Source organism: Anastrepha obliqua, chromosome 1 (genome assembly GCF_027943255.1).
Source record: "Anastrepha obliqua isolate idAnaObli1 chromosome 1, idAnaObli1_1.0, whole genome shotgun sequence".
Classification (NCBI taxonomy): Eukaryota; Metazoa; Arthropoda; class Insecta; order Diptera; family Tephritidae; genus Anastrepha; species Anastrepha obliqua.
The window spans coordinates 91,729,959-91,757,523 of NC_072892.1; the positions used below are offsets into that span (position 1 = coordinate 91,729,959).

The window sequence follows — 27,565 nt, forward strand, 5'->3', positions numbered from 1 at the left end:
AACTAGTTAATGGGCTGTATGTAGAAGCTATAATATTGGGAATTACCGCATGAAATTTTCACAGTATATTCTTAAGACACTATATTTTCGAAATATCGAAAGAACCAAAAATCGATTTTTTGTCCCCTTAAGCCTAACAGTAAATTTCTAATTTTTTAATCTAGTTTATCAACTTGCTTGTTTTTCTTAATTTTGGTGTTTCACCGAGATTCGAACCAACGTTCTCTCTGTGAATTCCCAATGGCAGTCACGCACCAACCCATTCGGCTACGGCGGCCGCCATGTAGAAAATTATGTAAGAATTAGCAAGAAAATATGTTTATCGTTATAAGACCCACTGTTTCCCAAACAAAAATGTCTTGCTCCTGCCCTGTACATACCTTAAGAAATATATTTCATGTGTGCACTTTTTTTATTCACAGGTGGGCTTCAATGCGGGAAATGGTACACGCTCATATGAATACACGCCTTACAGTCAACAGATGGTGATACGCGATTTGACGGGACGTGGATGGGGTAACGGCTTCCCTGGACGCCATCTATTCCGCATAGATGAACAAATTTTAATTGGCTCTTGTAACAAAGATATCGGTGCGTACTATTGTATTGTATAGTATAAATATGTATGTACGAAATTGACTGCATAGATATTTAATACAAATGCAATGCTCGGAATGCTTGTTACTTAGCAAAGCTTGATCGATTTAGTTGGTTACGTGCATATAATAATGTTATTGAAATTTTTGTCATTGTTGTTGCTGCTCGTTACAGATGCCTCGCATTTGCCTTTGACATTTGCTCCAGAGGCTGGTAATATGTTGGGTGGCACTGTGGTCAATATTACCGGCCCTTGCTTCGATCCGAAGATACGTGTGACTTGTCACTTCGATACCGAGGATGTGTTGGGCACTTATGTGAGTAAGAATCGTGTGATTTGTGTGCAGCCATTCTTGAAGGCTGAAGGTTGGGTGCGCTTTGAAATTTCTATTGGTAGTCAGCGTTTCAAATGGCGTGGCAGATATTTTGTCGGTAAGTGAGTGTGAGAGTGAGCTTCGTTTTTGTATATGAAAGTAAGTTTTTTGCTTCTGTTTATTGCCGAATTCTCACATTGTATTTGATTTTAGAAACTCCGGCTTTGGCTACGGAGAAAATTTTCTTCGAAACCGAGGATGTGCACAAGAGAGATCCGGATCAGATACAAATCAGCTGGGATCCTTACAATTTAACTTCAAATGGAAATGCTAATATAATGATTTCTCTGTGGGGCTATCGCGAAATTACTATTTAGTAAGAAAAAAATGTAAAATTTTCAAAAAATATTAACTAAAAAATTAAATTCACAGTCCTCAATTCGAATATATTGATTCAATCGAGACTTCCTTGACCAACACTGGCTCTTATGTGATTTATCCTAAAAATTATATAAATCGTAATAACTACAACAACGACCTCCAATTCGGTTTCCTGCAAATCAATCTAACCAATCCGGAGCAGTATTCGGGTTTGAAGATCAGTCCGTGAGTATTAAAATGGAATTTATTTAGTTCAATAATTTTATTAAACCACACCCACAACTTGGCATATTCAGGCCTAAACAAAAAGTAAAAAAAAAATACTATTTGCATTTTCTTAGATAATGCGGAATATATTTTGTCTAACCGAAGCACTTGTAGTTAAATTTATTTACTATCAAACTTATATGTATAGGAGGTACTCGGCCAAGCACCCAAACACCCAAATTACACAAATACAATGCACACTGGAATTTAATGGGTTATAAAATTGCGTACCCAAATTGCTTTTGTTTTGTTTTGATTGCTGTCAAAGCTTCAAATTTTAATTAGCATTTATCGATTTTTTTATTTTTGTTAAATGTTTTTTTTTTTAAGTTTTTGTTTTGCAAATTTGCTTATGTTTAATTGTTTTACAAAAAACTGCCTCGGTTTTATGCAAAAATTTGCATTTGCTGTTATACTCAAATTTCGCACAAGACTGTTTTATTTTAAATAAACTAAGTTATTTCCGAAAATCATCAAAATCGGATCAGTTTCAAATATAGCACCCACAAAACTGACTACTAAAATAAGAATAATGGGATAAATTTTTAATTACCTTTACCTCGGAAACTGGAGCCAATCGGAAAAAGGCCACCGTATTTAGAAGGCTCCAATTAAGTCAGATCAGCTGCAAATCCCTTGGTCTAATAAAAAGGTTTTAAATTCCAGCCCAGTGTTAGTTTTTGATTATTTATAATTCTAAATATTGAAATCTTTAGCTCTTTCATAGATTTTCTAACGGTGGGAATTTATTTCATTCTAAACTAACCGTACTCGGCGTGCGTTGCTGCTTTATAATTTTATTATTAAATAGCTGAAGAGTTGAAAGCATTGACAACTGGTACAACTTTTTCAATATAAAATAATAATTTTATTATGGTTGGTTGGTTGGTTAGAGTGGTGATTCATCCAGAATCCAACTAGCGCTTCCGCACCATTTTGTTGCCACATCCTCGTTACCAAATTGTTTAACAGTTATTTGCAGCAGGACTATATCCAGTCTGTGGTTTGGGAACCTTATTAGGTTGTTGACGTCTAAGCCAGACAGTTGCTCGAGATTCTCGAACAGCGGTTTGCCCAGGGTTAATATTCTGTCCTTCCATAGGGCAGGGCATTCACAGAGGAAATGGAAGATTGTTTCTTTTTCCTGCGGTTGTTTACAACTATGACAGTATGTGTTGTGAGGGATGCCCATTTTGGCGGCTTGTTCTCCGATAGACCAGAAGCCAGTTATGACTGCCGTAAGTCTACAGGTGTCCCGTCGTTTCATGTTTATTAATGTCGACGATTGCTTGAGGTTGTAGGTGGGCCATAACGTTCTGCTGATTTTGCATTTCGTCTGGTTTCTCCATCTACACTCTGCAATTCGAAGGTATTTTAGGGAAATTGCATTCTTGACCGCACCTAGTGGAGTGAGTACTGGTACTGCAAGAGCGCTATTCATGGCAGATCCCCCTCTTGCCAGTTCATCAGCTTTTTCGTTACCTTCTATGTTCCGGTGTCCCGGGACCCAAATTAAGGTTACTCTATGGTTTTCACTCAAGTCGGTGAGGCTATTCCTACTTTGCTCCACCACTTTAGAGGTTGTTATAGTCGCGTCCAGCGCCTGGATTGCGGCTTGGCTATCCGAAAGAATAGCGATATTGCCCTTAAAAGAGAAATCTGCGATTAGTAACCTACAGGCTTCCCCAATTGTTAGTACTTCCGCTTGGAAGACGCTGCTGGTATTAGGGAGATGCACAGATTTTTGAATTCCAAGTCTATGAGAATATATATCAGCTCCAACACCACAGTCCATTTTACTGCCATCTGTATAGACTGTGGTATCAAAGTTGTTTAGAGAGAATCCCTTATTCCATTCTTTTGCAGATGGAAAGAGTGTGGCAAAATTCCTATTGAACGTTACCATCGGGACGATGTAGTCAGTTCTCAAAGAGGTTAACTGAGTTTGTCGCAATAATAGACTAGCGTGACCATACGTTTTTCCTTTCCAGCGACCCGCTTCATTTAATCTAAATGTACTCATGGTTGCCGTCTTATTGGAGTCCAAAATTACCCCTAAGTACTTTGCACTGGTTGATAAAGTCAGAGTTTGTCCGTTGATATTTGGTAGGGTAAAAGTTGGTACCTTGTATCTGGTGGTAAAAAGCATAAGTTCTGTTTTACGCGGGTTTAAACTTAGGCCACAGAGACTGTGGTATGCGCCTTTAAGGTATGCGTGTTGTGCAGTTGATATACCAGAGCTCTCCAAAGAGCTTCTGAAGTGCGTATCCAAAAGTCTTTCAAAAGTTTTTAACAGGAAAGACGAAAGACTGATTGGCCTGAAGTCCTTCGCTGATTCATGTCCTCTTCAACCTACTTTTGGTACGAAGACGACCTTGACTAGTTTCCAGTTGTCTGGAATATGGCCTAAGTTTAAACACGCTTTAAAAATTTCCTCTAGCCATGGTAGGATACAGTCCAAGGTTTCCTGTAACATCTTTGGAATGATCCCATCTGGCCCCGGAGATTTAAAGGGTGAGAAAGATTTGATTGCCCATGCAACTTTTTCTTTGGTAATAAATTTTATTATATTTATAATAAAAAATAGCTGAAAACAGTTATCCTATTGAGTTGAAAAAAGTGCAAAAGTCCAGCATTTAACGTTTTTGTTGAGATGACTTTTTTATTTTTCTTCTGCAGAAGTTATCTAAATGAAGAAGAGGGAAAGAAGATCACGCACCTTCTGAGCTATTATACTGCTCTATCCAGCCGTAGATTCACTAATTTAGGTAGACAATTTTTTAATGAGTTGAGGGACCTTCTACAATATTTCAAAAATTTCATACTACAGAGACATGGGCAAGTTCCTTATGTGACATCATGCCTAAGTGCGCCTCATAAACCAAGCTTAGACATATTGTAAACAAACTGCTTCGCCACATTAGTGATTTTGTTTTGCTGTCATATAGTTTTGGTCTTGTGAAAGTGCCTGATTTTGTGCCGAATAATAGTCATTTGCGGGAAGTGTTGATTTTCCTTTTTCATTCGAAAAAAACGGCGGCTGAAGCGCATCGAGAGCTACAAAAAGTTTATAGAGATGCTGTTTTAAGTGAAAGAACTACCGAGATTGGTTCCGTCGCTTCAAATACGGTGATTTTAATGTTGACGACCGTCCGCGTGAAGGAAGACCAAAAACCTTCGCAGATGCTGAATTGGAGGCATAACTCAATGAGGATCCGTGTCAAACGCAAGAAGAGTGCGCTTAAGTATTAGGAGTTATCCGCCAATCCATTTCTAAACGATTGCATGCTTTGGGAATGATTCAGAAATAGGGGACTTGGGTTCCTTATGAGTTAAAACCAAGGGATGTTGAACGTCGTTTTTTCGCCTGTAAACAACTGCCCCAGCGGGTTTTATTCATCGAATCGTGACGGGTGATAAAAAATTGATTCATTACAGCAATCCAATGAAAAGAAAGTCATGGGGACTGCCCGGTCATGCTTCTTTGTTGTCGCCTCGGCCGAATATTCACGCTGCGAAGGTTATGCTATATATTTGGTGGGACCAAGTTGGTGTTATTTATTATGAACTGTTAAAACTAAGCGAAACCAACACTGGGGATCGGTATCGACTTCAATTGATGCGATTGAGCCGAGCACTGCGCGAGAAGCGGCCGCAATACGCGGAGAGGCATGAAAAAGTGATTCTACAGCATGCCAACGCTCGGCCTCACGTTGTCAAACCAGTTAAAGCTTACATGGAAACACTGAAATAGGAAATCCTACCCCACCCACCATATTCTCCAGATATTACGCCGCCCGATTATCACCTGCTCCGATCGCTGGTACATGGTCTAGCTGAGCACCAGTTCCATTTATATGAAGCCAACAAAAATGACTTGATCCGTGGATAGCCTCAAAAGATGAACAGTATAAGAGATCTACCAGAAAGATGGGAAAAAGTAGTAGCCTGCGATGGGCAATACTTTCAATGATTACAAGTATCCATTATAAGTAACCATTTTTTCAGAATAAAAAAAGCCATAACTCTTGCCTTGAGAAGTTGCATGTTTCCTTCTTTAGTTCTTTTGAGCTCCAGAGTAGTTTAGTTGGGTTAGATATCACAGTTATACATCTAACATATCATTTTCTTCTACCAAATTCATCTACATACTTTGATAACCTTTAAAGTTCGCTTTTGAACTGTTTTTCCCAATTCATAAATAAAAAAGTTATATCACTTCAAATCATTTGTTTGTTATTTTTTGTAACATAATCTTTAAATACATGGGTAGACTTTTGTAATTATCTTTTTTCATAAGGCGATGACGCTATGTATTGAGCATAAAATTAGCTAGCCGACTCAATATACATTGGCAATAGTTATCCATTTTATTGAACTAAAATTTGTTAACTTCTCGTAAAACTTCAATATTTTATTGCCACTTAATAAATGCCTTCCTTTAGAAAGGGAAATATGTAAATATTTGTATTAAATCGCACAGAGTGGGCTTCTGCATCAACAGCCAGCAGCAACGCTTTATTCACACAAATACGCACAAGTACAAATGCAAACAAATAAAAAAAAAATTCGTTTGTCTATATTTTCATTCAATTTGTCACTATACAAGTATATTTTCCATATGTCCACTTGCCGTTTGTCCTCAGTAACTTTGTGTTATTTTTGCATTTGAATGTCATCAATATGCAATAATTCAATTCAATGGTAAAATCAATTGTCTGTGCACAAGGTGAACAAGAGAACAGTTGATGTAAGTGAGAGCAAACAGTGTGGGCGCCATGAGTAGGTAGATGTATGCATGTACGTAAGTGTGGCATTCAAGCCAGCATTTGTCCGAGTGCCGCCATTAAACAATGCTTTTAATAAAAGTACACTTTCAATTCAACCATTTTCTAGGTCAATGATGCATTCGAAATGTAATTAGTATGTAGCAAAGTACTTGCTTGTTATGGGAGTTACCTGCGGGGTGGGGGAGAGAACCATTTAAATGCGTTTAGTACTACTGAATATACGTATAGCACGGTTCATTGAATGTTGAGGCATTGTAGAGCACTTTGCACTAGAATTTCATATTGCACGCTGTTATTAGGTTTCATAGAAATTAATAACAATGTTATTTAAATGTTATGTTGTCACTGCAATTTGTAATTTGTGAGATATTTATTGAATTTGATTTATTGACATTCGCACTGTTTTCATTGAACTGCATAATTCGTAATGCATGGCGTATGAGTAGAGACAGATTTCGGACTGTTAAATATCCTCGTATCGGATGTGTTTTGAAAGGTTGAGAAGCTAAAATAATAATACAAAACAAAATGTTATTGGAATGAAACTTTTTTATTATAATCTGGCAGACATTTTATTTTTTACAAGAATCATACGATTAGTTCAATTTTTGACTACTTTTTCCAAAAAATCTGAATACAGTAGGTTCTGTTTTTATGCGGCTTTTTTTTATGCGGTTTTGAAATAGTGCGGTTTTTTTTTAAATTACAAAATGCATGTCGACTTATCGGGAATTGTACATATAAACAAGATTCTAAACCAGCTAAGCAAAAACTCATCACAGATTATATCAGAAATGCCAACCCTACAAGTATTTCCTCAAGTGACAAAAGTGATTTTACGCCAAATCCTAAACGAACGCGGAACATGTGGGTAATGTCTGATTTTATTTCTGACTTAAATTTATTTTTCGATTTTGACGTTTCTTAAATAAAGATATAATTTTCAAAAATACAATATTTTGTTTATGCGATTTTATTTAATTATTTCAGATTCATGCGGTCTATGGAACGTATCTATAGCTATAATATGGGACTAGTGCCCTTTTTTATGCGATTTTATTACATTATTTCAGATTTATGCGGTTTTAGCATTTGAAACGTATCTATAGTTTTACTATAGAACTGGCAGCTTTTTTTATGCTGTTTTTTTTTATGCTGTTTCTTGCGGAACGTATCTACCGCATAAAAACAGAACCTACTGTAATATACCTAAAGGAGCACAATCAGCAAAAATGCGTTGCAAACTTTGGTAATTTGGCTTCACTTTTTGCACGAGCTGTATTTTATAGCCATGTAAGCCAAAATCCTTACGTAAAATTTTCCACGTAATCGAAGGACAAAGACCAACAAGTTGAGAACGACGATGAATCGACATTTCGGCGTCTTCTCCAACACTTTCAGGCGTTAAACGATTCATGATGCCTTGCCAAATTTTACTGAACAAAAATGTCAACACCATTTTCAGTTATCAAACCACAGTTACAATGTGGCACAAAATTAATCTCCCTAGTCGAAGATTTTTAATTCTTGCAAATGGCGTAGTATATCAATCATATTTGAACTTGTGAACTAGACAGCTGAAGTATACAAACAGACAAACAATGGAGCGCGTAAAGTTAAAATCAAGATTTCTATCACTCAAACAAATATTTTTAGTAAAAATGTTCCAAAACGAAATTGGATGATTAATTTTGCACCACCTTTTTTCAATATTCACATAAATGCTGCCACTTACTCTAAATTTGTAGTTACGAGGACTGATATTTATATTTCTGACCTCGGGCACTTCTACCATCTGCCGTTTCCATTGGAAAGCTGGGCATATTTTACCATAAGCGGCTCAGAAGGTTTTGATGTATGAACCATATTAGTGTTGCTTATCGTGGCTTCAAAAAATGGTTCCAGCAAAAAAATTGAATTAATGAACATTTTCAAGCGATTATTTTTCACAAGCATCATCGTTTATATTCTCAAAAAACTGGTGCAATGAATTTTCTTCAGAAAATATCGATGCTGTGCGCGAAATGCTTGACCAAAATTGTAATTTCATATACCGCTTTAATAGGTATCAATAAGATTGAGCATTAGTAAGACTTTTGGATGATCGCCTTGTGATAAAAAAGTTGTGTACGCGTTGGGTTCCATAAAATTTAAAAAATGCGCTGAAAACGCGAGTGGAAAAAGTGCTTCGAAAATTACTTGCAACGAATGCAAAGGTGTATTTATCATTATGAAGAATAATTTGAGAAGCAATAAAACCGTTTTCAATCACCAAAGTTCATTTTTCCCTTGTTAGACCAGAAATGTAATTAGCATTTAATATATATAATTTTTTGCTTTTTAAAAATTACCAGGTATGAATGAAAGTTTCTTAAGCTGGTTTGGGTCTTTTTTAGTATAATATTTTCTGCTTGTTTTGATTGTTATTTAAATTTTATGACTTTCAGAACTATGAATTTTTCATCTCATCTGCATTTTTATGTATTTATTATATGCAGCAGAATTTATGTTGAATATCATCTCCTTCTAATTTATTTACATCGATCGTGAAATTATGCTCTGCATTTCATATTTTTCATTATATTTTAAAATTTCTTCATTGCAGCACACTTTGGTCACGTCCCATTCCACTTGGTTGGTATTTTAATAAACAATGGGAACGTAAACACGGCTTGCGTTGGCCCGAGGCGCTTTGTGAAAATTGGATACGAAGCGACCGCTATTTGAGGTGAGTACTAAATAACTATTACTGCTTTTGTAGTTGTTGTAAATTTTTGTTGATTGCTGATGAAATGCAACCAAAATCTATCAGACGAGTGAGCCTAATAATTAAAATGCAAAATCATTGCGAACAAAGAGGAGCCGAGGGAATAAAGAATTCTAGGGTATTTAAATCAGTACAAAGAAAAATAAAATAAATTGTGTGTGAGAAGAGAAATAAGCATTCGTTGCAAATTAACAATTTTTTTATTTTTTTAATCCCAATATTTGCACTCTATTTCAGAACATTCACTGGCAGCTTGCCGGTCTGTCCTTGTACGCTTGAGCAGGCTGTTTACGACAAAGGACGTTACCGGCCGGATAAGGAGTGCGACAAGGACTCGAATCCAACATGCCTGCGGCACAAGAATGCTATACATTGCGTCGTCAGCGGTAATCCAGTGTAAGTTGATGTTTTTTGTTAAAAAAAAAATTTTTAAATTTATATTTATTTATTGTAAACAAATTACATAATGAAAAACAAAAATGTGTTTCTCACAGTGCGGAAGGCGCCGAACAACAATGCTGTTACGATCGTTATGGCTTCCTGATGTTGACACAGGATCAAGTATGGGGCTCACGTCCACGTCGTAATCACAATCTTGGAAAAATGCCTTGGAATGAGGCTGGCAAAGTACCAACACTTTCTAATTGGTTCCACGATATGCGTGCCTGGTATTCGTGCTGTCATTGGCAAAGAGAACAGTCAGTGAATTGCGAGACCTTCCGTTTCGAACGCCGTCCATCACAAGATTGCGTAGGCTATCAGGCGCCTGGTGTGGCTGGAGTCTTTGGCGATCCACATTTCATCACCTTCGATGGCACACCGTATACCTTTAATGGTTTGGGCGAATTTGTGTTATCACGTAGTGTCGATGCTGGTCAGCGCTTTGAGGTGCAAGGCCGTTTCGAGCAAGTGCCCAAAAATCAGTATGGTGCTGTGATGGCTACACAGCTAACTGCTTTGGCGATGCGTGGTAATACGACGACTACCATTGAGGTGCGCATACGTCCGAAATTCGCGCGCTGGCGTTATGCCTTGGATGTGCTGGCCGATGGTCGACGCATTTACTTCGATCGTGAGAGCATGAGATTCCAGCATTTTGATGGTGTCACGGTTTATACACCCACATATTTGCTCAATCAGTCACAAGTGGTGGTGATGTTCGACTCGGGAGTGGGCGTGGAAGTAGTTGAGAATAAAGGCTATATGGCAGGACGAGTCTATTTGCCGTGGAATTTCATAGTAAGTATACAAGCAAAAATATGAGGCTGAAGAAATGCTCTTTAAGTTCTCTTTTCCGCTTTTAATTCAAAACTCAAACTTTATTTTGCAATTCCAATATTTTCTCTCTTCAGAATAAAACTGCTGGCCTATTCGGTAACTGGTCTTTCAATGCGTTAGATGATTTCGTCTTACCAGACGGCACAGTTGCAAGCTTGAATTTGAACAATTTCCAACAGATTTACTACAATTTTGGCTTGAAATGGATGTTGGCAGATCGTAACATACCGAATGTGGGCACGGCGCTTTTCTCACGTGAAAATGGTCTAACAGCTAGCTATTATTCGAATGCTTCATTCGTGCCGAACTTTGTGCAGGAGCCGCAGGACTTCTTGCCCTCGAATCGTTCGTATGATGTGGAGCGGGCGGAGGAGCTATGTGGGGAAAGTTATCAGTGTCGCTATGATTATGGTATGACGTTGAATGCGGATATGGCGTATTTTACCAAGATCTACTACGATACTTTAGTGAATATAAGGAATTTGAATTCGAAGTGAGTTTCTGGCTAATGGCTTTTTGTGTTTGATTGCTTTATCTAAAGTCCGACATTTTGTTTCTTGTATAAACAACGATAAAGAATAGTGCGTTATATTTGGCTGTATCTAACTTTTATTTCTATTGATATTATCGGATTAATTTGACTCTACCCTACTAGAATGAATTAAATTAAATTGTTTTTATTTTACAATAAAATATTATAATATTTGATTTATTACCGAATTTAACTTATTTTTAGTTCATTTCATAATTAAATGTATTCTACATCTTTTATTTTGTTCTTTTTATTATATTTTATTTTATTGGACTTAATTTAAATTAATGTGGCCTTATTTAAGTATTACTCAAATATATTTAATTTTATTCTATTCTGTTTTTTCTATTTCAGTTTATCTTATTTTATGTTTATTATATTTTTATTTTTCCTATGGTTTTCGTTATTTCTATTTATTTTGATTAAGTTTTTTGTTTCATTTTTTTATTATTTGAGCTTTGTTTTGTTTTGTATAACTTGAATTTAATTTAAGTTTGCAATTCGAAAAATTCTAAAAATTCAATTTAATTGTATCTTGTTTTACTTTATAGTTTTTTATTTTGTTTTTATTTTTAATTTTAATTTTAATTTTAATTTTATTTTTATTTATTGATATAAAGGTTTTTTCAATAAGGGCGGGTAGATGTTGAAATGGAATAAAATGGCATTTGCTGTGTGGCACGTAGCGCCGTCCTGCTGGAACCACATGTCGTCTAGGTCCATATGGTTCAATATGGGCCATAAGAAATTGGAAGGGCCACCACGTCTACCGAAACATGGGCTCAATGCGCTCAACGTTTGCGTTAATAATTTTGGTAATAAAGTTTTATCACTTGAACGTGCTGTTCAATCGTGTAACTTGCCATGATGATTTGGCATAAACAACTGAATAATAAACAAAAGATTTGCCAGATGTCACTAAAACAAAATGGCTGCCACAGGGCGCCAAAATCGACCCGCGCCAATTGAAAAACCCTGTAGTATTTTAGCTTAATTTATTTATTTTTGTTTCGGTTTGTCTTAATTTAATTTAGTTTTGTTTTACGTAAATTAGTTTAATTTGTCTTCCTTCCTTTTTATCTCTCTTTATTTTACTTTGCTTTTAATTTGATTTCATTTGTACTTTAATTTTGTCTTGTTTTAATTTATTTGGTTTTTATTGCACTTATTTTTATTTTTATTATTTTATTTCAATTTAATTTGTTTTAAATTTAATGTAATTTAGTTTTATTTCTTTTTACTTACTCATTATTTAATTTAATTTTATTTTAATTAAGTGTTTTATTTTTTCTTATTCTAATTTTTATTTTGTATTTTATGTATTATTAGTTTAATACAATTCATCTACATTTTTTCTTATTTTCATTTAATTTAATTTTTGTTTGGTTCTATTTTTAATATATAATTTGATTTAATTTTCTTTTTATTTTATTACTCATAATTCAATAAAATTTTATTTTGACTAAGCTTCTTCTTTGTTTTATTATTTGTTATTTTAGTTTGGTTTTATTGTATTTAATTTTTATTTAATTTATTTTTATTATATTTTCGTTTTATTTTTGTTGTTTTATTACATTTTATGTTTATTTTATTACACATAATTTAATTTAATTGTATTTAGATTAATGTTTTTTGTTTAATTTATTATTGTTTTAATTTAATTTTTATTTGTTTAGGTTCAATTTAATTAAATTTCCTTTTATTTTATTTTTATCTCTTTTATTTATTAGAGTTTCAATTCTGTTTTGTTTTATATAATTCAATTTAATTTTATCTTCTTTAGTTTAATTCAATTTAATTTTATCTTCTTTTACTTTATTTATTTATTTTATTTTATTTGGTTTTATTTAAATTTGTTTTATTTTCTATTATTTTCGTTTTATTTTGTGTTATTGTCAATAATTAATTTTTTTTATTTTATTATATGTTCCCGCTCGTTTTTAATTTTACTTTATATTATAATATTTTATTATTATACCCTATGATCAGAAAGTACCGGGAATGTTTAAATGAAACAAAACAGAGTTAACTTTCAGGCAAATTTATTTTATCTGTTTCAAAATATGACCCGTCTGAGGCAACACACATGTGCCGACGTTTAACCCAGTCCGCCATGCACCCCTGGTAGGCCGACGAAGGGATGGCCTTCAGCTCCTTCGTCGCATTTTCTTTGATTTCTTCAACCGACTCAAATCTCCTTCCACGAAGTGGTAACTTCAGGTGAATACGGTGCGGGCACGATGGTATTTACTTGGTGTTTGGTCAAATAATCCAGCACAATTTGGGCTCGGTGCGATGGCGCTTTATCGTTATGCAAATTCTAGGAATTGTTTGCCCACATTTCCGGCCATTTGCAACGTACAGCATCCTCAAACGCTTCAAAACGGATAAATAGTGATAGATGTGTCTCTTACGGTCCTACGAATATAAGACAAAAATATGGACCGGTTCTCACGTGCGCGCTTTGTTTAAATTAAACATTCCCGGTACTTTTTGATCATAGGGTATATATTATTTCATTAATTTTGTCTTATTTTATTTATTTATTTAATTTTATATTTCTTTTATTATTTTACTATATTCTATTTTATGGTATTGTCACGATCCACTATATGCATTTGCTTAATATTATATCAAAATATTCCCTTCATTTCATTACCTCCCACTCTATTTCGCTTCATTATATTTTATTATACATACCTATATTGAAACCACCAATCGTCTCTCTTTTTCTTCTTTCCGCCTTATCTTCTCAGACGCATAGTATCATGTGGCGTTTTGGAGACTCCTCGCTTTGGCCGGAAATTGAGTTTCGATTTCATGCCAGGCGCCAAGATTGCATTCGAGTGCGATGAGGGCTTTGTAATTATGGGAGATCAGCGTCGAGAGTGCATGGCCAATGGTCTCTGGAATGTTCCTGAGTATGGTTACACATATTGTTTGCGTAAGTGTTGTTGTCAATCCCTTTTTGAAAATATTGCTTGCCGAATAATTTTTCGCATTACTTTTACTAACATTTAATTTTTTTTAACCCAACCTTTTATTATCCCTCACCTCTCCTCTCCCAACTATACATTTAATTCCTCTGGCATGCAACACAATTTTGCCCTCTCTTCTAACAGGTGAAGTATTCTATACGCGACGCATCGCTTTCATAGCCATCGCCATTATTGTGTGTGTCATATTGCCACTTATGGTTTGCATAGTTTGTGGCATTTACCGCTTCCGTCAGAAACAGCTGAAAGAGGATCCCTCTTGGCAGATGACAATACCACGTTCACGCGCCTCTTCACGTTCCAATTTGCGTCAACTGAGTGGACCGGACGACGATAGCGATACGGATGCAACAGGCACTCTCAAGAAAAGTAGGTCATATGATAAAGTATATCGTACGAATGAACCACTACCGGGCAAACCCCGTATTGACTTTCCAGCTAAGAAATGGGATCTGGATGACGAGGATGTGACCTCATCCGAAGGTAGTGAAAATAAAGATTCAAAAATAGCTAGCGATATTGAATACGTTAATAAAACAGGTGACAAGCCGCGTCAGATGGGCAGACGTTCGTTACGCGGCAATTCAGGCACTGATCATGATGAACACGAAGAGGATGGTACCGCCATAGATGAGCCAACGCATGAGCAAGAGCAAAAACAGGCGCTGGATACGCTAGATGCCTCACACTCGGCTGCCTACAATCAGCCACCATCACCTGAGACGGATGACGAGCGAAGTTTACCACATAACAATTCCACTCTGCATCAGCAGTACAGTCCGACATTTAGTGGCATCGATAGCCGCAATAGCTCCATGAATTATCAACCGAATGCAGCGGTACAGAATCGTTTTGGCGGTGTACCGGTGCTGCCCAACAATACGCAATTTTTCAATCGTCCACCGTCGAATATCCCAGCCGCTACGGCAATACCAATACGCCAAGCACCGACTGCGGCGCCGCAAACGACTGCAGCGGCTCCATTGTCGCAGGATAACGGCTTACCATCGCCTCCATATGCTGCTTCGCCTACACCATCTGTGCAACGCTCCACAGAGGTTTAAATCGTTGAATGCACATTTGTTACATATATACATATACTTCTATATATGTATGTATAAGCTCATACAAATAGAACAAAGCTCGTCAAAATATTTTCAGCACTTCTGTACAAATCGAAAGTAAATCCTGTTCATTACCGTCATAGAAAAAATCGCCTACTAACCCAACATCCTATCCTATCGTCGTCCACGCACAAATAACCTATTCCGAGCATGTAATTTTATTATAACGTTCATATTTTTAGATACTTACGTGTACATCAAATACAGTTTGTCTAACAAATTACCAAGTTCAAATCACATTCATTTATTTACATAATTAGTAATTGTTTAGCACTCATTTCAAAAGAAAAACCAAGCCGCATATGCATTAATTTTATGGCCGGCGGCAGAGTTCTGGCTGTCAGCGGGTTCTAAAGCGAGTATCTGTACAATTTTGTGCCACAAATAATCTCCGATATGATGATTTTTAGAGGCTCGCATATAATAAATAATCGGCAGTGATTTATTTAGTATTGTCGGAACAGACGGCCTGTGGTCGGCATAAATTGATATTGCAGCCTGTTACAGAAAAAAACAAACAAATCGAGAAGAAATTACAGCAGATTCACTTTTAATCTATAAAGGATTTACACAAGTACTAAAACAATGAATTAAATCCACTTCTGAGTTAAAATCATACATTCATTCATAACATACATACTTACAAAGAAAATGAACAACTTACTAAAAATCATTGCACTCACTTGCTAAGCATTTATGTAAATGTAAAAGTAACATACAAATACATATGGACTTATGTACAAATGACTTTAACAAGAGTGGCATCACAATTCCCTTTACAATTCAATAGCGAAGATTAATCCATTGTACCAGTTTTACTAAAATTCCAATTTGTATAATGTTTTTGGATAAATAAACATACTAATTAAATTTAAGTTAATGTACTCACTTTGTTTAATTTCTGCTTATTGTAGTAAAATTGTCTTCATTGCAATCCTTTGACCTTCTGATGCTTATAGAAGATTTTTTGGTATTATAGCACTGCGCAAGTTCAAAATTTGAGCAAACGTTTTGATAGTTGATCTTACTTAGTTAGGTCCTTTTAAATTCAATGACTTCTCCCGGACTGCTAGATTGGCTCCAGTTTTCAAGACAACGATACTTGGTCAGGCCTGACCTAGAATGAATGAAACCAGAACTAGGTTTCTTATCCATCTTGATCGACCTTTCATTAGTACAGTAGTTGGTATTTTCGCCAGGCACTGCCAAATGGAACACATGGGGTGCATATGGGGTTTCCCTCTAATGACTCCTATCGCAGCTGATGGGACGTGGATGGGACGTTTTTTACGAATCTTCTAAATTTACCCTTTTTTTGTTTGTGTTGCGTATAAATGTGGTGCTCTGAGTGCTCTGTCTTTTTTATCCTTACCAGCATAGGCATACAGACTAAAAACACTAATTTTTATATGTTAGATTTGAAATTTTAACGCGTTTAGCTTTAGTGATACATACATTTTTGCACAGTACGTTTTTGAAGGAGTAGAGAGTTTAAAATACTTACTACTACGTTTTTGAAGGAGTGTTCCGACTGGACCAGGAGTGTTCAGGACTGCATCCAATATGACTTGTTGCAGGAAACAGAGCTTTCTACGCCTACCTGGAATTACTAAAATTCAGACTACACTCGCGTGCCTGTGAATACATTTTTTAGAAAACAATAACGGGTAATGTCAAACAAGAATAAACAAAATCTCTAAACCTTGGAGAGGAGAGTTTTATGAAAAGTGTATGGTGCAATTCGGGTGGAGGATAATTGTTATAGAATCAGATACAACGAGCAGCTGCTGCGGATTTGCCAAGGGGAAGAGCTCGTTAAGTTCGTCAAATCGCAACGACTCAAATGGTTAAGTCATGTCATGCACATAAGGAAGGAGCACTCCCAAAAATCCTTCTTAAATTACAACGCACTCGCCACCAGAGGCAAGGGAAACTGAGAATACAAGAAACTGAGAATACATACCGGGAGGTCTGCAGGCTTAAATCGTGTAACTTGGAGAAGGCTAGTTGATCGCTGCCTGATGATGACACATACTAGGTTGCTTAATAAGTTTTGCAGTTCGATATACAAAACACAATTTTATGATTTGAAATAAACTTTATTATTCAGTAGTGCCTCTCTGAACATTAATAAACTTGTGTCAACGAGATTCCAATTTATGAATTCCATCCCTGAAGTGAGAATCTGGATGAAAAATAAGTTTGTTCTTTTGCAAACTGGGCTTTTTGCCACACATTTTTTTTTCAGCTGGCTCAAAAGGTTTCAATAATGTTCAAAATTTATTGTTTTACGAGTTTGCAAGTAATCCGCAAACAAAATGCATTTCGCATCCCAAAAAATACCAACACTAACACTTTCTTGGCCGATTTCAGGACACGAACTCGTTTCGAAGCCGAAGAACCAGGTTCACACCACTTTAACTCTTGTTTTGATTTAGGATCATGGTGATATGCCCAACTATCATCCATACCATATCCAAAATTCACTTCATCCTTCCGAAAACGTTATAAACGTTGCTGAGAAAGTCACATTCGAAAGTGTTTTTGTTCCATGTTAGCGAATGTATGTACATAATATGTACCGGGCTATCAAAAAAATTACAATAAAAATAAAAAATAAAATCCATCGTTTTCAGTGTTTCAAATGAATTAAGTTCTTTATTTATTTATCTGTTGGTTTGTTTTCATTAGAATTTTTGCAAGGATAAAGATTAGTATATTTTTAGTTTACACTTATTTAGTAGACACTTCATTTTTGTTTTGTATTTGTTTCAATAGCAACGCTACATTTTTCCTTCCCTTACACTGCCCATACTTTTAAGTTTTAAATTTTAGTTTTACTTATTTACTTACGCAACTAACATAAATTCAAGTCACTTATTTGCTAATATTTAAAATTCATATTTTCAACTTTTTCTGTTGTGCTCGACATTCGCAATTTTTCAAGTAAATACTGATAAAATAATATAAAATACTATAAGTACAGTTTTCAACTATTGCGTGGAATGTGGGAAGTAGAAGTGCAAATGAAAGTGGAAATGGAAAGCTCTAAGCAATTAAGGCTGCAGTAAACTTATCAAAACCTTAAATGAAACGGTTAGAAAGTTTGGTTAGCAATCAGGGGAGAGTGGAAAATCGAGTGACGAATTTTGTACGACGTACTTTAACGAAGGCAGGGACTCCATGGACTTGACGCAGAATTCTGATTACTTTCTTGTAGTTTACTATTTACTCTTTTTAGTTGGCTAGAGTTAATTAAACAATTACTTATATTTCATAATTATTTTTTAATTTTCTTGTATGCAAATACTTGCGTCGTATGTGTGTATACTACATATAAAGTTCAATAGTTGTTTGCTTTCAGGCAATATTTTCTAATTATTCGTTTCCGAGTCTGTGTCTACATTTATAAATAAAATCGGATTTCTGCACTATTATGTATGGAGGCATGTAGGTGTAGTGGATTTTAAGCTAGTTTTGTACTAAAGAAGAGCTAAAAAGATTACTATGCCAGCAATACAGTTTTTCCAGATTTTTAACTATTTTTGTCATAAACGTTAGTACAATATTTAAGAAAAACAAATTTTTCGAAGCAAAAGTTAGTGTTCGAATGAATCAAAGAAAAGAATGAATCAAGAAAATAATTTTAAATCAAAATATATTGCAAAGAAAATACAGAGACATTGCAGGGTGACCCAAACACAAATTTATTGTTTGAATCGTTGGTGAATTTGACACGAAGAGCGTTTTTCCGCTTAAAATACTGACAGTACAGCATCTGATTTGTTAACTTAAGGACTGACTAAACATATTTTGCACAACTGCGCATAAATTTTAGACTGCCAAAATTTGTTGAATGCGTTTTGCATATGCTTGATTATCCGGAAATTAGCACAACTTACGTTGAATTAAGGGGTTAGGGGTGGCCAGATTTTTTCAAAAAATTGGATTTTTGATTTTTGGATTTTCTTAAAGCATAACTTGGAAACTTTAAGTGAATCCGACAAAATACTTTTCGAGTTATTCAACAATTAACAAAGGGCGCTCGGGCGTTCCGGAGCAGATAGCATAACTTTAAATGCGTTTTTCTCAAAACTATGTTTTTTGAACAGGTGATCACTGTAACTTAAAAACGGCTTGGTAGGTTTCAATAAAATGTATACTGCTTTTGAAAAAATAAAAAAACTCGTGCCTGATCGAAGGATTTTTTTTTCAAAAATTTCGATTTTTTTTAAACAATTAACTGTCGGTTTTATTTTAACGAAAATCTGAAAAATATTTCCTGAGGCCGCCATATTGTTAATATTGAAAAACAAGCCTCGATCAGGCACAAGATTATCTAACTAATTTCTCTTGTCTCGGTGATTTTAGATGGATTTCTGAGAACTTGTAATGATACCCGCAAGGAACTTCTGAAGAAACGGGCGCCACACAAACAGAGATAACTTTTACAATTATTAATTTTTTTTTTGAAATTGTGCTATGTTTTTATTTTTGTAAAATAAAGCAATCGACTAGCAAAGAAAAATTATTGAAAATCATAATTTTTTCGGGCTTCTGACTATCCCTAACCCCTTAAGATTATGCTGTTAAGTAACATTTCAAATACAGTGAATCTAATAGCAATATTTTTACAGATTTGTCTGGAAAGCATATTATTACATTAATTAATATAAGAAAATTGTAAGTATAATATGATAATTTTTTTAAGGAATTTTGGCGAACCTCTGCGAAAAAACCTGTAGAACTAAGAAATAATTTAAAAAATTACAATCTCAAGGGAGAGAGCGGTAGAGTAATAATAAAGTAGTGGCAAATTTTGAAATGCACCATTTCGCAGTAAGGAGTTTTATCTAGTAGAATTTTACACTGCAGAATTTTTTACTGCCAGAATTTTGAATACCATACAAATTTCTTACCCAATCCACCGGGATAAACTCTACTACTAAAGGAAGCCTCAACTCAACTTAACTTAAGGGGTTATCAGAAAAAAATTGTATATCTTGGGAATTTTTCCAGCAGGATTGTGAAATAATTCGAAATTCTGAAAAAATGTTTCTTACGGTATATGTAATGAACTGTAAAAATCCACTATGGAAACAAAAACAGTCTTGAAAAATACCCATGAAATGAGAATCGGCATATACTTTCTTTTCGTCGATTTTATTCGACAGCATGAAAAGGAGTTGCCTATATGCAACGATGTTTGAATTTGGTATTGCCGCAAAACTAATGCGGCTATGAAAAATCGAGTTTCATCAATACCAAAAGCGCTGTCGGAATTGGGAAAGACCTCTCCTAGGCGTTTGATACCAAAATCAAATGGAGAATCTCTCTTGCCAACAAGTGCTACTTTGGACTAAGTATACAATTGAGTAGTAAAGTACTCTCTCGGCGAACAAAACTAACACTATATAAGGCCTTCATCATACACACCCTAACCTATGGCGCATAAGCTTGGACGATGACAACATACGATGAGGCGTCCCTTGGAGTGTTTGAGAGAAAGATTCTGCGTAAGATGTGTGGACCTTTGCACATTGGAGAGCAGAGAGTTCCACAAGTGATGAAAAAATCAGCTGTATGAGCTCTCCGGCGACATAGACATAGTGCAATGAATAAATATTCAGCAGCTTCGATAGCTGGGTCATATCATCCGAATGAATACAACCGCTCTGGTTCTGAAAGTATTCGATGCGGTAACAGCTGGTGGTAGCAGAGGCGAAATCTTCTCTGCGTTGGAAAGATTATGTGGAAAAGGGCTTGGTTCCACTTGATGTGTCTAAATGACGCTTTGCTAAAGTCAACCTAAATCGCTTAAGCGGTTATTCCGTGAAAGACACTTGGAATTTTCTTTACGTTCAGCTTTTGAGTATTACCATTTTCAGGTATTAGGGTAAAGTGAAAGAAAATTAATCTTTTGTCTATCTTGTTTTAAACCTATTACGAACAATGCAATTTCGGACAATGGTGAGCGCTACAGAGCCAGAAATTTGGTAATAGTATTACCAGAAGACTTAGCATACTAATTGGCCGCCTAGCAGGTGTAATTTAGCTCTCCTCGACGTTATCGATTAAAGTTGGGAAATATTCGTTTTGTGTAGATAACCAATATATGTGTCGCGGCCTTTAAAGAAACATTCGCTACTTCTCTGCTCGCTTGACGAAAAATTTGCTTGTAACAGTAAAAACAAAGTTATCGAGCAAGATTCGCAACTAGCGAGGATGATTACACTTCATAAAACTGGTATAATTTACTATATTTAGTACTGCTAATTGTCTCATTAAGTGCTTCCAAACACATGCCATTTTTAGCAGGCCTTTTCAAGTGTTGGAACTTAAGTTTTTTTTATGCCAGTTGCTTCATCTATTAACCAAAAAGGAGCAAATCTTGTCGAGCTTGTCGAGCCATTTCTTTAATTTTATTTTGTGTATAAAAAAACGTATGCCAGGACTGAAAGGCAGAAGTTCAGATGATAATTAAATTTAAAATTTTCTTGAGAATAACTCAGAAAGAAAGAAAAGTCTTTATAAAGAAAACTAAACATTTTTATTATAAAAAATAATATATATATGCACTGATTTAAACTTCTTTCTACTTTTTTGTATAAGTATTATTCATCTTAGTTTCTTTGGAACTGCAGTAGATTGTGTACCTATATTTGTGTGTGCATAGTGCATGTATTTAGGTGAGTGTACGTATATGTGTGTGTAAATATATATTTATGAAACTTCAAGTGTCAGCTTAAATATCTATAAAGCTATTTTCATCAGTTGATACGTTTTTATGTTTATTTATTAAAGAGTATTTAGTTTAGGTGTATGTATGTATGAGTACGTATAAGATTGCATTTATATGGGTTTTGTATAAATTTCAATGGCATAAAATATTTGCACAATTGAGTAAAATATATTTTATGTATGTATGTATGTATTATTATATTTATTTATATTTTGGATTTGTGTTGTTAGTATTTATTGTTGTTGCCTAACACTGAGCTTTTATGAGCTATAAATAAGAACTGCCTAAGGTTTTTATATGCACGTACATTAGGGTGCATCACACTCCATACCTATAAACAACGAAAAGGAAATGTTGTTCCATCAAAATTACAAATTTTATTATATTTTAAGACTACGGCCAAAATATGTGGGTAAAATATTAAGAATTACATGAGCGGAACCGATTTGAAAGTACTTGCAAAAATTTCATTATTTTGGTACTGTCGGTACAATTTTTAAATACGAATATACCTTCTAAGCTTAAACTCTTCTATCATCTGAGGCAAGTTTTTGGAAAAAAAAACTATAGGGTTTTCCAATAATAGGTGTTATTGGTGAATGGATTGCGCTATCGTGAGATGATTCACGATTTTTTATGACCGGAATTGGATGGTATTGATCTGGACAACGTTTATTTTCAACAAGACGGCGCTACGCGCCACACAAGCAACGAAACCATTGATCCTTTACGGGAAAAGTTTCCGGACCGTGTTATCTCTCGAAGAGGTGATCACAATTGGCCACCGAGATCATCTGATTTAACACCTTGTGGCTTTTTTCTTCGGGGCCACGTGAAAGAGAAGATCTACGCCAACAGCCCAGGGCAGATTCAAGACCACAATGCTTTCAAGACCTCAACCACTTTGCAATTCAGTTATGGAAAGTTCCATAAAAAGGATATTGTGCTACAAGTGTGGTCATGGTGGTCATTTGCCTGATGTTATTTTCCACTATTAACGGCAGACCTTCCTCTTTATAATGAAATAAACATCCGATCATTTATATTAAAAAATAGCATTTTTCTTTGAATATCAAAATAACACATCTGTTTGGAAAACCCTATATTTTGGCGTAACTCTCAAACGAAATATAATATATTTTATAATTTTTGTTATGAGACACCCATAGCTACATATACATATGTATATGTGTATATATATGTATTATTAAAAGATTTTTTTTATACACCATTCTCTACAGTATGCGCGCTTTTCATGTTTGGTATACTTAATTGTTCTTCTAAATTCATAATTTTTTCTCATACACATTTTTTTATTTCTTCATGCATTTTTGCTGAAATATCTTGAGTGTTCTCCTACTACTAAATTGCATATTTATAAATAAAGTTTTAGTGAGTTATTTTTCAGCTTTCTTCAGCGCGTTGCTACTAATTTTTCATTGTGAAACATTTTTAAATATTTCGCTTCTATTTTATATATAAGTTGTAGTATTTGTATTTTATATTTTTACTAATACATGTAAGTAGCTGACCTTTTACATAATTTATTTTGTTTTAGAGCAGTTTCAATTAGAATATTTGCTTTAGGTATTTTGTTTTTGGATACAGCTTACATTTTATATACATACATATGTACTTAGGGGTTCTGCTTAGAAGTTATATGTATATCTACTTCATTTGCTTATGATTAGAATTCAGTTGAAGAATATTGGATACAGTTTGACCTAAATATGCCACACGGCTTTGCTTTTAGTTATGAAGAAACCTTTTGAAATGCCTATCTTACCCGTAGATTGATTTTTTAAAACAAAATATTTGAATAAAAACCTCAAATTGAGTTAGGAATAATTTAAATAAAATTTAGCGAATATAATATTATGTAGCTAACATAAAGGCAAAATCTATGGCATCTATGGCATCTATCGCATATACATATATTCCATGGACTAATTTTGAACTCAGTTTAGAAGGCAGTTGGTTGCAAGTATAACAAATCAATACATTTTATTCTAAGTTTGGGTGCATTACTACAAAATGCCTACACATATATATATATATATACATAAAATGAAAACAAAAAAAAAACGTTAGGTATTCTAATTGCTTTCTTTTACGATATCAGATACGTGCAATACACATACATATATACTTATATATATATATATATTTATCTTTTGTTATCCTTTTTCATGTAGATCAACAAATTCGTGTGAGTTTAGAGTTGTGCGATTTGAGTTAACATAATGTTAAGAGCTGTTACTTCAAATCAGTTGTTAAATATGTACGTATAAAAGTGATTTGGTTTAATGGTGAAAGTCGCACAGTGGTATCATCCTGCCTGTAAAAAAAGAAAATTAAATAATAATCTCAGATATAATAATTTTAATAACCAAGAATTTTCAAATTTAGAGATATCAGTATTTTGACACTTCGTTTTAAATAATAACAGTCATTGGTCAATATTTTATTTTAATATTAAAGGGTCTTTCAAGAGACGCACATGAATTTGTAATATCAAACATGTAAAAATTTAGACTTTTTCAGGTTTTAATACTTTTATTCAAAATACGAGTCTTAATAATTACATATGGCAACATCATATAATTTATATGAAGAATTATATCATTTAACGTCCACAATGAGCCACCACCAGTCTACAGGTAAAATGCGCCAAACAGTTCATTCATTAATATCTCATTTTTAAGAGCGTCGTGATAATGATGTTGAGGGTTGTCCAGTAACACCTTGCGCTACAGCAGCAATATTCTCAACCGAACGTTTGTTTTTCGGTCTGCTGGCAATTTTTTTACCATCCTTTGAATTGGATTATTTCCACTAAAAAATCACGAATTTTGCAAAATGTTGTACTTAAAGATCGACCATTTTCATAAAGGATTTCAATAATTGGTATAAATAAAATTGAATAGGGAGTGCTATCTTTTATCTCGGTATGTAAACACATGAATAACTTTGGCATTTACCAACCGATCGACGTCAATATACATGTTTTCGGTACGTTAATTCAGTACAATTTCAACCATGGATCGCTTTACACCAAAACAATGCGCTGAAATAGTGACGCTATACATCGAAAATAGTCGTTCTATAATTCTAACTCAAAGCGCATATCACAAAAAGTATCCCATCAAACAGGCACCGTCTGACAATACTATTCGTTGTTTGGTGTCGAATTTTTTTCGGCCACGGAACAGTAGGAGATCGTCAACGTGCCGTTCATCAACGATGAAGACGCTCCAATGAACTTTTTGAAGCAGTGAGGGAGAGCGTTGCCCAGGAGGCAACAGTGTCGTATAGTCGTCGTGCTCAGTGAAACCACAATGTGGCGCATTTTAAAGGATAATTGAAATTTTTTTCTGTGTAAAGTGCAATTGACACAAAGAATATTGCCGACACGTCGCTTAGAATAGTGCCAAACAGTCGCTCGAATGGTTGACAGTGAACCCAATTTTTGGAAGCAAATTTTAATGACTGACGAGGCACATTTTAGCCTTTCTGGCAGCGTGAATAAACAAAACTGCTGCATTTGAGAAACTGAGAATCCACATGAGATCCATGAAACGCCTTTGCATGACCGAAAAGTAACTGTTTGGGCCGGCATTTGCGCCAAAACCATCATTGGGCCATATTTTTACCGAAAAACGAAACGGTTGACGGAAACCGATATCGATGAATGTTGGCTCATTATGTCTGCCCGCGAATGTGTGAGAAAGGTTTAAACGGTTACTGGTTTCAACAAGACGGTGCGCCATGCTACACTGCGAATGCAACAATTGAATTTTTGCAACGAAAATTTCCGGGGCGTCTAGTGTCAAAAAGAGGCGACATCGACTGGCTCCCCAGATCACCTGACTTAACCCCCCGGACTTCTTTTTGTGGGGTTATCTGAAAAGTAAGGTTTATGCCAACAAGCCGCAGACTCTTGACCAGCTTAAGGCAAACATTTGTGAAGAAATCGACGCTATCAAACCCGAAATGCTTGACAAGGTGATGACAAACGCAGGAAAAAGATCGCAGTTTGTGATTGCTAATAAAGGTAGCCACTTGATTGACATTGTATTCAAAAAATAGTTTTAATAAATTTTAAATAACCAAACCAAATAAAAATACCTTATACAAATAAGTTGTTTTTGTGTTTTCAAATTTATTCATTGTTTTCATACCGACATTAAAGATGGCGCACCATGTATACCTGTATACTTAACAAAAGTCAAGGACGACATAAAAATATACCACCAAGAAGTATTCACTACTGTTATCTAGGCGTCACTCTTGAAATACTCTTTAGATGTACATATAACCTGCATCGAAGAACATTTTAAATACTTATTCATTATTTTCTTCTTTTCTAGACATTTTTTTATTGATATCAACGTTATTATGCACCATTTCACTAAATTTCTCAAATAGAAAACAATACTACCGGAAATTTTCAAGAATATTCATGTATAAAGTTTTAATTAAATGACAATTTTTAATGCTTTTTTCTTCATTCGAGAAAAGTTTCTCTTTTATATGATACGCATATTATCAATATCTATTGCACTGAATATTTCAATAATTATTTCAAATTTTAAAGTATTTTAAAAATAATCCTGACGTCAAAAAGAAAAACTAAAGACGGAGTTTTACTATATTTGGCTACTAGCTACGGCAAGCTTCCGCAATCATACACGAAGCACATCTTCCTTAGCTGACAGGAGAAATCAAAACTAAGAAAAATTGGTATTTGAACTTTTTTGCTTGAACTGGAGGCACCATTCCATGAAATGTGGTGTTTAATTTTTGACCGGGAAAGGAAATTAGTTTAATAAAAATTCAGAGGGATTAAACTTCACCTTACAATTAATTGGATTTGTTTATCAATTTTTAATTTTTACCAATTTCTTATTTTTATTATCTATTTATTACTCTTTTTATCGATTTAGTCTTTATTAGCTATATTCGTTTTGCCACCGGCTTGTAAAATCGTACTAGGAAAGTTAGCGATTTAGGCGGAAAACAGAAACACAAAATGTCCTACTAGCGTTGGTATAATCGGCTTGAGTTAAAAAAGAAAACTAAATACAACGGTGAAAAGAATTCATAAGGCGTGGATACCATCATACCGTTAATCTGCCCTCAGCGAATTTGAAGAAATCAGCTGATTTGCTGACGTAACCGGGGATAAGACGGCGGTTTGTTGACAACAAACTGAGATTGAAAAATGGACACATCCAACGAACTTATCACTCACTTGCTTGCCGTCTGAACAACGACTGATTAGACGTGCGTAAATGTCTGATTATGTATACTTCACATAAGTACATTTGAAAGTGTCAGATTACGCTGAAATTAGCACAACTTTAGATTTTGCTGACATTTTTGTTGAGTCACATTTTAAATACAGTGATGCCAATAGTAATATTTTACAGATTTGCATAGAAAGTATATTATTATATTAATTAATATAAGAAAATTATTGGCAATAGAAAGGAAAGAAGTAGAGTTCCAGATGAATGAAATATTAATAATTATAATGTCACTAAAATTGTTTTTATGGAAAAGTAATCTCAGCCCCCCAAGGTGGTGTTTTGTCACCTTTATTATGGTCCCTGGTTATTGACGACCTCCTAGTCAAACTAAGTGAGTTAGGCGTGGAGGTAATTGGCTATGCCGACGATATTGCAGTGATTATTCACGGCAAATTCGACAGAACAATATCCAGCATTATGAATCAAACATTAAATTTCATTCTAAACTGGTGTCGTGCAGAAGGA

The 27,565-nt window shown here is 34.7% G+C and overlaps 2 protein-coding genes across 5 annotated transcripts in view; one reads left to right on the forward strand and one right to left on the reverse strand.

Moving 5' to 3' along the window:
* The window catches only part of LOC129251554 (protein mesh), a 67,062-nt gene extending 51,195 nt beyond the window's left edge, over positions 1–15,867 (forward strand). Inside the window, exons 7-18 of the mRNA XM_054890842.1 lie at positions 423–591; positions 772–1,029; positions 1,125–1,287; positions 1,344–1,517; positions 8,955–9,077; positions 9,354–9,512; positions 9,611–10,355; positions 10,469–10,887; positions 13,683–13,870; positions 14,049–14,291; positions 14,361–14,405; positions 14,463–15,867. Coding sequence (XP_054746817.1) covers positions 423–591; positions 772–1,029; positions 1,125–1,287; positions 1,344–1,517; positions 8,955–9,077; positions 9,354–9,512; positions 9,611–10,355; positions 10,469–10,887; positions 13,683–13,870; positions 14,049–14,291; positions 14,361–14,405; positions 14,463–14,986 — 3,210 coding nt within the window. The 3' untranslated portion in view covers positions 14,987–15,867. The remainder of the gene's footprint in view (positions 1–422; positions 592–771; positions 1,030–1,124; positions 1,288–1,343; positions 1,518–8,954; positions 9,078–9,353; positions 9,513–9,610; positions 10,356–10,468; positions 10,888–13,682; positions 13,871–14,048; positions 14,292–14,360; positions 14,406–14,462) is intronic.
* A 233-nt stretch (positions 15,868–16,100) lies between these two features.
* The window catches only part of LOC129251489 (guanylate cyclase soluble subunit beta-1), a 227,492-nt gene continuing 216,027 nt past the window's right edge, over positions 16,101–27,565 (reverse strand). For 2 of the 4 annotated variants that reach the window (XM_054890839.1, XM_054890826.1), the window contains exon 15: positions 23,930–24,126. The gene's annotated coding sequence lies outside the window, so the exon portion shown is untranslated. Of the gene's footprint in view, positions 16,164–23,929; positions 24,127–24,601; positions 24,624–27,565 lie in introns of those variants that run through there. The other 2 variants (XM_054890827.1, XM_054890834.1) reach the window with 2 other exon arrangements.